Source organism: Microchirus variegatus (assembly GCF_963457635.1).
Source record: "Microchirus variegatus genome assembly, chromosome: 6".
NCBI classification, from domain to species: domain Eukaryota; kingdom Metazoa; phylum Chordata; class Actinopteri; order Pleuronectiformes; family Soleidae; genus Microchirus; species Microchirus variegatus.
The window spans coordinates 13,325,272-13,338,016 of record NC_139807.1 but is presented as its reverse complement, the minus strand read 5'-3'; the positions used below and the strand labels follow the sequence as shown (position 1 = coordinate 13,338,016).

At 41.8% G+C, this 12,745-nt stretch overlaps 1 protein-coding gene across 1 annotated transcript; it reads right to left on the bottom strand.

The window, feature by feature from the left end:
* Positions 1 to 2,476: 2,476 nt before the first annotated feature.
* On the bottom strand, positions 2,477 to 12,236 carry LOC310928840 (soluble guanylate cyclase 88E-like; the record flags this gene model as incomplete). The annotated part of the gene is made up of 18 exons (XM_083891491.1): positions 2,477 to 2,629; positions 2,745 to 2,882; positions 2,990 to 3,136; positions 3,755 to 3,844; positions 4,646 to 4,755; positions 4,841 to 4,997; positions 5,093 to 5,239; positions 6,417 to 6,563; positions 6,720 to 6,849; positions 7,340 to 7,457; positions 8,475 to 8,606; positions 9,354 to 9,438; positions 9,547 to 9,666; positions 9,756 to 9,879; positions 10,469 to 10,603; positions 10,707 to 10,846; positions 11,773 to 11,913; positions 12,117 to 12,236. 18 exons carry the CDS (start codon positions 12,234 to 12,236, stop codon positions 2,477 to 2,479), a joined length of 2,334 nt encoding a protein of 777 aa, XP_083747617.1.
* Between the last annotated feature and the right edge of the window lie 509 nt (positions 12,237 to 12,745).

Sequence of the window (12,745 nt, the reverse complement as noted above, 5' to 3'; positions counted from 1 at the left end):
AACACTGAGAGACTTTGATAAAGATAATTAACCACTGGCTTTTAAATACAGTGTAGTGTTGTGTTTCTAACATGACTGGAAGAAAATTATTGTACCAAAATGTATTGTTTATGCTGGTTGTTTTTTTTTTAAATTATTATTACTTTATCAGCTTTAATTTATCATTATTGCTTTGCTGCTATGTTATCACTGTTTATTTTGTGCATGCAAGTTAAATACAGTAAAAACTGTCTTTCACCTTAAGGCTGCAATAAACGATCCCAAGCCACAGAGGGCACACATTGTCCAATCATGCCGGAAGTCGCTCACCTGGCCTCCATGAAGCCACATTTGCCTGCAGTGACTGCACAGCCCGGTTTCACTGCGTCCCCCTCAGCCCTCAGTGTCCTGGCGACGACCACGCTGCTCCCATGGGAGGAGCTGCACATGCAAGTGCACACCATCCTGATAATTGTCATTTTCTGCGTGGTCTGCCTCCTGCTCCTGCTGGCTTTGCTGTACGCGTTCTGCTTCCACTGCTCCATCGGTTCACACCCTAAAGACTCGCAAAGAGCTCGTGGAGGCAACCTAGATCGCGAGGACGCCACCTATAAACGCAGCTCATCTGACAACCAGTCAGTAGGGAACACTGTCTGAGTGGAACACTGCACCAGGATGACACCATATATGATTCATGGTAGTATTGCGTTGGTCTTGTTTTAACGTGGGTGTGTGTTGTGTTGCTGAAAACTTTTGAGATATTGTTTAACGCATGGGGTCTCAAACTGGCGGCGAGGGGGCCAGATGTGGCCCCCAAATCAATTGCATGTGGCCCGCCAATTAATATCAACTTATAGTGAGTTTAGAGCTGAAACAATTAATCGATGAATTGCTTATTAATCGATTACTAAATGAATCGTCGGTTTGAAGCTTTTTTATTTTTTCATAGTTTTAGCTTCTTAAATGTGAATATTTTATTATTTATTTATTATTTATAAACAAAGAAATCATTAAAACTGAATAATTTTTTGGTTTGTGGACAAAACAAGACATTCGAGAACATGCATTTTCCAGGGTTAACAAACACTGATCAACGTTTTTTTTAACATTTTCTGACATTTTATGGACCAAACGATTCATCGAGAAAATAATCGACAGATTAGTCGGTTACGAAAATAATCATTAGTTGCAGCTCTAAATTAGTTATTTCTGTATGTTTTTTTATTTACTATGTTATGTTTGCTATGTCAAAAAATACAATTATATTGTGATATATTATATGTGAAATTATGTGAAATATCACCATAAACATTATTATTTCCATGTCTTTTTCTCAAAAAAGTTGGCCTTTTTTTACTTCACCGGCCTCTTACTGACCAAACTCAGTGACCCAGAGGTCATTTGAGTTTGAGTCTCCTGGTTTAACTCCCACTTGATATTAATTTGATGTACAGTCGATTATTTGACTGACGTGTACCTTTGCCAGACCACAGACATCAGACTATCACAAACCTCAAATACAAGGAAAAGAAAACATCATTTACCAGGGTCTCTTCACTGGAGTTTAAGATATATATACATATATAAATGCATGTATATCAGGTGACCAAGGTACAATAAGACATGTCTATATATCCATGGGTAAATATGGGTCTCATTACAAAAAATTTAAATATTTTTGTCTTGTCCGAGTGACAAGACAAAACCAAAACAAACCGAGCCACAGGCCCCTCAGAATTCATCGCTCTTTATTTTTCACTGAGCTGACAAGCGTTAATATTGTGCAGTGGCTGTGCATTTGACAAAGCTGATATAGAATAATGAATTCAGACATGCAAGTGGAAGGAAGGGGGGAGGTGGGAGAAGAAAGGAGATGAAGGATTGAAGGATTTCTTTTCTCGCGGGGTAAAACAAGACGTCAAGTCTATGAGCCACTGCAGAGCAAATAGTGCACGAAATTAAAAAAAAAAAAAATGTTGTGTCCAGCTGAACCATATGGCAGGGAACACTTTTTTGGGGACAAATATGTACTACACACTGCAGTGCACAGCAGCATTTCTCAGAGTTGACTTTGGAGTGATAATTGCCATGAGGTATTCATCGGAGAAGTGTCTGCTCACTCTCGGGGCTGTTAAAGCTCTGAGGCAGCTGTTGAAAACAATCAGGTGTAAAATGAACACTAATGCTTCTGATTGGCATCTGTATTGTCAGGGTTTAACAAGCGCTGATGATTTCGCTGTGCAGTATTAACACCAACACACGGGGGCCACGAGAGATTTGAAGCATCACAGTCTAGCGCGAGTACAAACAACATGCCATCGGAGATTACCGCGGCGTCATCACTAAAACACAACGACAAAAAAAACACACAAAGAAAACAGCAAAACCTGCTTTTCTATCTGACATTCTCTGATTGAGCTGTTCGGAAAGCGCTTAAGAAACAGTAACATGATATTTACTACTGCTGCAGCATTACCGAGCGCCTTCTTAGGGTAGCTCAAGACACAGAGCACATGGCACTTTTGGCGCAGTGGGAGTCACAGGAGCTGTCATGGGAATCCATGATGGAGTCTCTGCCGTCGAACTCGGGTGAGTCTAGTTCCAGGTGAGCGTCCTGGAGGCCGTCCTGCAGAGCGTCCTTATAATGGGACTGCAGAGGGAACAGCATCATCATAAAAAAAAAAACATAAATATGTAAAATCAGTCGTTGAAAATCCAGCAATCTAGAAATACAAAAAAAAAAAAAAGTAGATATTCCCTCTTACTTTATGAACAGACATCTCCTCCACGTGGCACTCCTGCATCGACTCCTCCAGGGAATGGCCGGAAATATCCATCTTAATGCGATGAGAGCGAATAGATTTGACATCGTCCTTGTCCTGCCCTGCCACCAGAGGAAAAACCTGGGGGGCATAGAAGAAAGAGACATAAGGAATCAGACAAAGATGGTGGCAGTAAAGCAAATGTACCATTTAAGCATGACTTTGCTGATTTTTTTTTTTTTTTTTACCAGTCCCTCCTCATTCCCTATAGCCTCAGGGCCTGCGATGGTGGCCTTGCTGATGGTCTGAGTCTCAAACTGAGGACATGCAGCCTGAGCATTCCCATCCTTGTCCCTCTTTCCTTTCAGCCAGTAGGTCTCAATTTCAACATTCCCCTAAATATGCAGCGAGCACAGGGAAAAAACAATGATTAAAGAAGTGATTTGCCCAAATGCCATGTAGCAGATTTTCAAGTAACAAAATTCCCCTGTTGAAAAATAAATCACTGTTGGTTTCATGAGAGTGGAACCTGTAATCAGAAGAAAGAACCTTTGGGAGTCGCTGGTGTTATCAGGAATTGTTCAGCTCCAAAGTCAGGGTTTCTCACTCCTGGTCCTGAGGAGCCACTGTCCTGCATGTTTTAGATGTTTCCCTGCACATCTGATTCTAATGGTCAGATCGTCAGTAAGCTCTGCTGGAGCCTGATAACATTTATTTGAATCAGGTGTTTTGGAGCAGGGAAACACCAAAAACATGCAGGACCAGGAGTGAGAAAGCCTGGTCTAGATCGACAAATCAACAAGAAAGCTGCAACATAACATGAAGGGCTCTGCACATGTTAATTGCTCCACTTAGGATAATTAAAGTTCAATTAAAGTAACATTTTTATTTGTATTTAATTAAATTATGTGTGTTCCTCACATGTTCTCCAAAAAACATTTTGTTAATATGTTGTTATAAAAGCAAGTAATGTGGTTGATAGTGTTGCTATAGTGACAGTTTAGTCCACAGACCTTGATGGTGATGATGCCTCTCCTTTCAAAAATGAAGTGGCTTCCTTTCAGGTGCTCATAGGTGGCGCTGCTGAGCTGAATGTGCATCTCCTAATCGAGGGAAAATAATAAAACGGGTCACAACAAACACATAGAAAACTGGGGCAAGTCATTATATGTACACGCTTAGAAATAAAAGTGCTAAGTAGAACCATATAAGGTTCTTCGGCTTGTCCTCATAGGGAGAACCCTTTTCGGCTCCAGGTGAGGTTCCACCAAAAACCCTTTTAAAACCCTTTATTCAGGAAAGGGGTTTTAAAGGGTTCTCTGGATCAAAATGGTTCTTACTGGAACCATTAGTGTTACCAAGAACCCTTGAAAAACCCATTCTTCGGGAAAGGGTTTTTCAGAAGCAAATGGTTCCATGTAGAACCTCAGCCCTTGTAGAAGAACCCTTTTGGAACCCTTATTTCTAAGAGTGTAGACACGAGGGCTGCTTTTGTCCCGACTCTATTGCATCGCTGCACTTGGATGCTGATTCGATCTGTATTGTGATTCTACAAGTGTTGTGATTTGATAGTGTTGATACTTGCCGTTTTCATTTCCTCCTTAAATCGAAACTGAGCGATACATTTTTTTGAGAAAAATAAGCCATGAGTCATACAGTACTTCCACAACATCTGACATTAAACTCACTTGAATGGGACATAACAACAGAATGCCAGGTAGAAATAGAAACAGAACACAGCACAATGAGCTTTCAAATCAACATGCTTCAAAATAAACTGTAAAATGTCATCTTCAAATACATTATGAGGCAACTTTTCACTATTCTGGGGCGAAGACTATTTTAAAAAACGTCTTCCCACCCCAACAGACAGTCTGACTCATGTGTCATCATTGTGTCATTACCTTGCCGTTGCTCTCCATGGCAGATGCAGTGTGGACCGTGTCGCCATGCAGACCATAACGTGGCATCTTGTGTCCGACCACACCTGCCACAACCATGCCGGAGTGGATCCCTTCAACCAGAACAGCAGGTTATTTCACGCAGTAAACACATGGGACAAGTTCACACACACACACACACACACACATCCTACCCACCAACACGAATGTGTATGTTGTTGCCATTGGAGGGATCTTTTAGGTGATCGATGGAGCGCACCATGTCCAGGGCCATGTCACAAATGTTATGAGCGTGGTACTTTGTCTTCTCTGGAGTACCAGCAACCACCATGTAGGCGTCTCCAATGGTCTCAACCTGAAGAGGAGCAGAAGAACAGCAGCTCTTACACAGAACACTTTACTTTATGTGTGAACTGCATGACACGGACACACACACACACACACACACACCTTGAAGACGCGGTGTTTCTCGCTGAGCGTGTCGAACAGCGTGTACATGGTGTTGAGCATGGAGACCACCTGCATTGGAGTGATGTGGCTGCAAATGCGAGTGAACCCCACTACGTCACTGAAGAGAATGGTGACATCTGGGAACACCTGGGAGAGAAGGTCGGAGAGGTGGTTTAGGAGGTGGTTTAAACAGTTTTGACCAACAGGAAGCCTGAATTTCACTTAAGTAGATTCAAGTTTCAAGGAGTTTTATGAAGTTGAAAACAATAATAATTTAGAATCAAATTTCGCACGAGGATCAAGAGGGAGTTATACACTTATCTCCGTTCTCAATTATGTTTTGGCACAATAAAAAGTACAGTCAACATTAACTGACTCAGGGCCAGTGTTTAGCTCAGATGGTAGATCACCCAACCTGCCCCATGTGTTGAGGCTATAGTCCTCTCTGCAGGCAGCCCCTGGTTCAAATCCTGCGTCGAGTGGCCTGTCCTGCATGTCATTCCCCCTGTCTCTGCCTCCCATTTCCTGTCTCTCTCAACTATCCTGTCCATTAAAGGTGCATTATGTAATAAATCTAAATCAACTGACCATAAAATCCCTCTAATATGTCACAGAGGCTCAGGAATTTTGCATTAAAAAAAATATTTTGCAGACTGCAAATCATGTTTATGTTTTGAAATCATGGTTTTTTGGCATGTGGCGCCACCTACCGCCGTCTACCAATCATTGCAGTCAGTAGAGTCTCAGCTGCCGCGCAACCACCTCGGTATTTTGAATTTGAATGTAGTAACCGTTTTTGGCCACATTCTTACATATGGCACCTTTAAAGACAAAAAAGCCTAAAAAATATACTAACTTAGATGAGCCTATTGGTACAACTTTGATAAATGTGAAGCTATAGCAAACAACAAGTTACATAAAATAACATAAATATCACAATCAGTCATCCTGGCTCTGTCCCAGACTCCAGACTCCAGACTAAGACAAATACAAATAATATATCATAACTTATTATAATTAGTGGACATTAAATGGGCAAGTAGATGGATTTTTTTGCCTTTGCGTAGAGCTAGGCTACAGGCGTTTCACTATACTCAGTCTTTGTGTGGTCCTCTAAACAGCCCGGCTGCTATAAATGTGCAGTTTATTCAGTGTACAGCCAGCAAGAAAGACACTAGACATATTCCCTACAGTGTTGAGCTATTGCTGTGTGGCAGGAAAGTTAAAAATAGCTGAGTTAAATGATAAATTCTGATTTGTATGGATTTACATGGTAAAGTCACAGGCACACAGGTGCATCAGGCACTAAATACCTGACCCTGACCTCGCAAGTGTTTACAGCAGGCTCTCCTTTGCGCAGCCGCTTAGCCACTGGTTTTGGAATCATCCTGTACAGAAGGTCGTCAGTCTTCTTCATCTCATAGTCCAACATCTTCATGCTCTCCTCCAGCTTACTGGACTTCTTTTGCTCCTGCGGTCAAAATGAAGAAGAGGAGAGAAACACCATCTGAATCTCTGTTGTTCAATCTCGGGTTAATGAGTGGACGGTGGCGCTCGTCTGAAAAGAGCAACTTTGCGTGATACAGTGTGAAAAATAAAATCTCAGCAGCCCTTTGGCTCAGTGAACCTGTATGAGGGCTCTCTTCAACTCCTCTGACTGCTGAGTGCCTGCCAAAACCAGGTCTCTGCTGGAGTCGTGCATGCTGAGGTCATTGATGTACAGGCCAGTCTTAAACATGGCACTCAGACTCTCCATCCTACACATACATACATTTTTGGAGAGAAAAAAAGAAATCAAGAAAATGTGCAGTATTAGTAAAACTTCAAACTTCAAATCAAACAGGCACAATGCAAAATCATATAAATAAAATGGTCCCTATAGTGTAGATGATTAAGGTTTTGTCAATACAAGCACACAGAGATTTCTTAAAACAATGTTTTGAGAAGAGGAGGGAAATGTTTTGGTAATGTACTCTGTGGAAAACACTCAGTTGCAAATGGGTTCCCATTACGCTCACAAGAGCTGCACTGTCTGATTACAGGCTAATTAGCAGCTCATTTCATGCATGGTAAGTGCTCCTAGAATGGGCCCCTGATTTGATTCACTGCCCAGGCTTTTATTTCCAGCCTCGTAATTCCGTTTAGCTCTCACAGCTTTTTAGACTGTTTTACTTTTTAAATGCAGCGTTTTAATAAAGATGTGTGAGTGCATGTGTGTGTGTGTGTGTGTGTGTGTGTGGGACTTACACAGGAGTTCCCAGGAAGATGATGGACTCCCACTCTGGCATGTATCTCATTTGTCCTTTGAGTCTCAGGCAGCGGCTCCCATCGCCCCAGCTCTCCATCGCATTAGCGCTGTTGCCATCTAAAAGAGAGGCAACGCATTCAAATACCGCAACGACAAATGTGTGTTATGTTAAACTGCAGCGCTAAATAACAACCGTGTTAATGGTCTCGGCCTTGTGACTGTGGCAGTTTAAATTGAAAGTTTAGCATTTTGTAAAAATGTGCTCATTTGCTTCCTTGCCAATGGACAAGAAGACAATACCACTTTCATATGTAGTCTGATACAGCAGCCAATTAGTGTATCTTCACATGGAAACAGCTTGTACTGGATTCTTCTTCTTGGATGGAAGCAATTACTTTTAGTCAGCCAAAAACTTTTACTAAATCACTGCATATGAAAAATACTGTACTTCCCATATTAATCCATCCCTCCATTTTCTACTGCTTTATCCTCCACGAGGGTCGCTGTGGGGGTGCGCTGGTGCCAATCATAGCTGACATAGCGCAAAAGGCGGGATACCAGTCCATCACAGTGCCACATAGAGACAAACAACCATCCACTCTCACACTCACACCTAAGGTTAATTTATAGCAGGGATTCCCACTCCTGGTCCTGAGGTTTCCCTGCTCCAACACACCTGATTCATATAAAAGAGTCGTCATCAGGCTTCAGCAGAGCTTAATGACCAGCTGACCATTTGAATCAGGTGTGTTTGAGCAGGGAAACCTCGAAAACATGCAGGACAGTGGCTTCACAGGACCAGGAGTGAGAAACCCTGATTTATAGCGTCCAATTTGTCTAATCCGCATGATTTTGGACTGTGGGAGGAAACCAAAGCAAACTCCAAAGGCCCTTGTTCAAGAACCTTGGTCTTCTTACTGCAGAGGCAAGAGTGCTAACCACTGCACCAACCATGTGAAATCTATTGAAATATATTTTAAATTCCACTTCAGTTGTTGCACAAGGCAAATAACTGGTACATTTAAGAGTTATACTGGTGGATTGTTTTTCTATATTTGGTCAATTAGACTAGTTTTTCACAATTTCTTTCACTTTTTAGTCAGTGATGCTAAAGCCGAAGCTATGGTGGCTAACATTCTTTGCCCTCCAGAAGGCAGGAAACACTTGAGAAATCATAACCTTTGTAATCATCTCCAATGATGGACTGGAAAGCCATGAGCTCCACATCTACGTCAGCAGAGCGATTGGCATTTTCATAGTCAGAATCTGTAGGAAAGACAGGGTGAGGGTTATCAGAGTCATATTCATATTATCCTCACGCTCTGTCGATGTTGAACAGGGCTACGATCATTCCACTAAATAAAAGTTGAACCGAGACATCAAACAATTCAATTCCAGCAATGGCAAAGCTCCTTGAAGCTGTGTGAAAAATAGAACAACATTCTACAGCACGCCTGCTCTTTTTAATGACTGACATTCTTTTGTGTTTGAGTTCAGTGTAATTAATCTGACCTCAAACCTGCGAGTCCTCTCCCACCAGACTCACAACCTTTCAAATTAGGTGTGGGTTAAAATATCGATTCGGTGATAAATCTCGGCTTCCTTCCTGGTGCACTACGTTAATCAATACATCAGGGCATAAATCGATATTTTAATCAATAAATTTAGGCTCTTTAGTCTCCTCAGGGTGGCGTTGCTCAAATGAATGAGGGAAACTTGGGTAGAAGTTACCTGGCCAAAGAAGAGGGAGTTTACAGCAGGATAATGGTGGAGAAAGCTACATTAACGTTCAATACATAGACTTTATGCACTTTGTTCTCTATGTTGTGACTAAATAGAGAAATCCTGCACTTCTAACTTTTCACCGATGTTTTGTTTTCTTCAGTGAGACAAATACTGTGATGTATCGCTGTATAATTGTCTTACAATAAATTGATTATCACATAATCGCTGTCTCGTGATATTATCGGTATCGTGGTGGATCATGTATCGTATACCGACTTTCACTCTTACTCTGAACTCGGTTGTGAAGGTTCCTCTCTCTTTTCACAGGCTCCTTGGACATGATCTCAAACAGGTTGTTGGGGTGGGAAATGATCTGTGAGCAGATGAGAAAGTCAGCGTTCTCATACCTCATCATGTTTACTACAGAATGCTGTATTTAAAACTCAGAATTTAGATTGTCATGAAATGTGGACCGTCTCACCATGTTCCAGGTGAACTCCACTAGGGGGCGAGCCAGCAAGAAGGCATCAGTGATTTTCTTCCCATCCAGATCAGGGAAGACTGTAGACAAGCCTGAGCCCACATTATGCACCACCATGTCCTAAAGAATCAAAGAATCACTGGCTGTTCATTCACACCCAATTTACTTCATGCGCTGCCCTGTTAAGGATGGTTATTGAGCGGAATTACCTGTCTGAAGACAACATTGAAGGGGAAAACCTCAAAGAAGAAATCTGAGGTAATGGGCAAGATCTCCTGCTCTTCCTCATCCTCCTTCATGATGTAGCGGTAGGCTGAGTTGTCAAAGTTCAGCCTGTGTAGACACACGGATCAATATGTTTTAGCTTTTTGTTTAATTGACTTTCATTTTCAACTATACAAAACTGCACAAATAAAGTCTACATATGTTACAGATACTGGGATGGCACCAAGGAGACAGATGATAGCTTCTGCAAACAGGTAAAATTAATCAGAAAAGGCAACTTTACGTCTGTGTAAAAATTAAAAAACATTACATCACAGATCAGAAAATGTTTAGTACAAGGAATTTAGACGAAGAACATAGCACAAGGTAGGAAATGTGGAATGATAGTACTGATGATTCATGGCATAAGTAGCATTGTACTGTTGTGGATAGCAGAGGTGTAGCTATATTTAACTATGTGAGCACGTTTGGTCTTGTAGTTCCCAACATATTGTTGATATGATGATATGATTGTTGCAAGGAAGGAAATGAAGAAAAACATGTTCATGTTGAAATGTTTGCTATTTAAAAGAAGCCATATGAAACACATTAAATACTACATTTTAATCATAAGGGTCATAAACACAGGAGCAGCAGAATCTAATTTCTGAAGAATTGGAACTGGTTTGGGGATTAGTCTGCCTGTGTGTGTGTTTACCTCATGGTGACATGGGAGTAGTCTCCGACCATCTGCTCAGACAGCACCTCCACGTGAATGTCAGTGTCGTAGAACTGTTTCCCCATCTGCCTCAGCTGACCCATGGCGTAGTGCAGGTAGCCTTTACGCTTACTCCTGCAGGCCACACAGAAAGAAAATGCTATCGGTTATGTATCTGGGAAGATAACATGCATCCAACTTGCATCTTTTCTTCCCCCTCCTTCTCATCATCCCACACCTGTAGTGGAGGGTGACTCCAGTGGCAGACTCCTCCTGACAGAAGAAGGTTGGAGGCTGCACCTTGGGGTAGCTGAAGCGCAGGTACTCGTGGAGGTTGTCAAGGCCGTTGACAAAGTCACGTACATGACGACCCAACACCTGACAAGGACAAAAGGTGACAGGTCACCATGTATAGTAGATTTCTATTTTACACATTATTTATGAGCTCTATCACTTAAAGGTGAAGTAAGTAGTTTATAGTGACATCTAGAGGAGAGGCTGAAATTTATAACAACGAACTGCTCCTCTTCTCACCCCCCCCCCCCCCCCCCCCCGAGCGATATGGTATCCTCAGCCGGTCAAATGTCGTCCTCGTCATCTTTCTCCGTGTCAGCAGATGAGGTTCTAGTATTTATTCAGATGTATGTGTGTCTCTTGTATATCGTATCTGCTCCGTCAGTGGAGGCCGGGACTTCTGCTACAAGTAAAGCAACGCTTGATTTGTTCTGTCGGGTTTGTCCTTACAGGCTCCGGTAGAAACATGGTCGTCTCGCTGCTAACAGTGGCTATGCAACAGCGGCCCGCGACCATGTTATTTTACATGACTTTTTGAAACACTACGAAAATGAAACAAAAACTATTATACAGCGACTAGACAATGCAGGAGCACATCATATGTATGAAAAAGTGGATTTTGGGTTATATAAACCCATAAATACTACGCAGTGTCCCTTTAAGCTGCGGTAACAGTGAAAAGTATATTCTTTTTACTTTTGTATGAATCCTGTAAGTTGTAATAAATAAATGGCACATTTATCAGTTCTGCAACTGAAGTGGCCTTCACACTGTTTTGAAATCACATCAATAATTATATATTATGTCAAACAGAGTCTGTTTACTACAAGTGCAATACAGTGAGTCATTTCATCGTCTCCTTTTAATTTAATTTAAAAAAGTATTACAATTTAAATATGTTGCTGTTACATTATAAAAAGCAAATGTATGAAACATAAAATATAACAGAATATCATGGTACATGTTACTGTTTTATTATTACTTCCTTCCTTACTGCTAGTTTTTCTTACCTTAAGGATTCTGTCGTAGCCGTACTTCCCTACAAAGCCCAGGAAGTAGACACCCCAGGAGTTCATCAGCTCATTGTAAGGTGTGCCTGTCACTCCACTGGCTGCCTTCGCAATACGGGGAATTACACTCTCACTGTACACCTGCAGGTACATGTATATAATCATTATCAAAAAGAAAAATTGATATTTAGGCCTTTAAAATAAGCAGACAAAAGTGTCAGATAAACCTGTGAAGTTGACTCTGATGCTCACAGACAGTACAGACGCCACAGATATCATTATTCTACGCATTCAAACAGTACTGCATCATCATATTATTCCTGTCAAGAGCACAGACGTTGTACCTGGTGGGTGACAAAGGAGTGTAACCTGACATCTGCTCTCTCTCTGACCAGCTTCCACACATCATCTCCGTACGACTCCTTGATGAAGTCGTGAAGACTCTCACACAGCAGCCCGTACATTACGTCTCACTGGATTGAAGCTCAAATTGAGCACAGTCCAGACAGCTCCCCGACTGATTGACTTCCAGCAATCCTCACAAAGGCACCTGCAAGCAAATGAGAACAGTTCACGCCGATGACCTTCTTCTGTGCTGCACGGTGAATTTCAATGCAGCTATTTACAAGAGTGTTGTATTGTATATTGCTGCCTCCACCGGTCCTAACGCTACCTGTGAAGTTTTGCACTTCCTCAGATTAGCCAGGTTTCATCTGAAGGCCAACTGAGCAAACGGTTTTAAAGGTGCCCTAATCACACAAACCCTTGGAGTCTCTATTGTTCCTGTGTCAGCTGTCAGTGCCTGGTGGCTGTGGGGCCTCTCTCTATGTGACATAAACACACTGTGGAAGCCACCTCTCAGACACAGATGACTCCAGTCACCAGAATTTGTCCTCTTTGTGAAAAAGACACTCCATCACCGAAATGAGACGCTTGTCATATTGAATCAATTTGCAATTAATTGTTGTGTGAA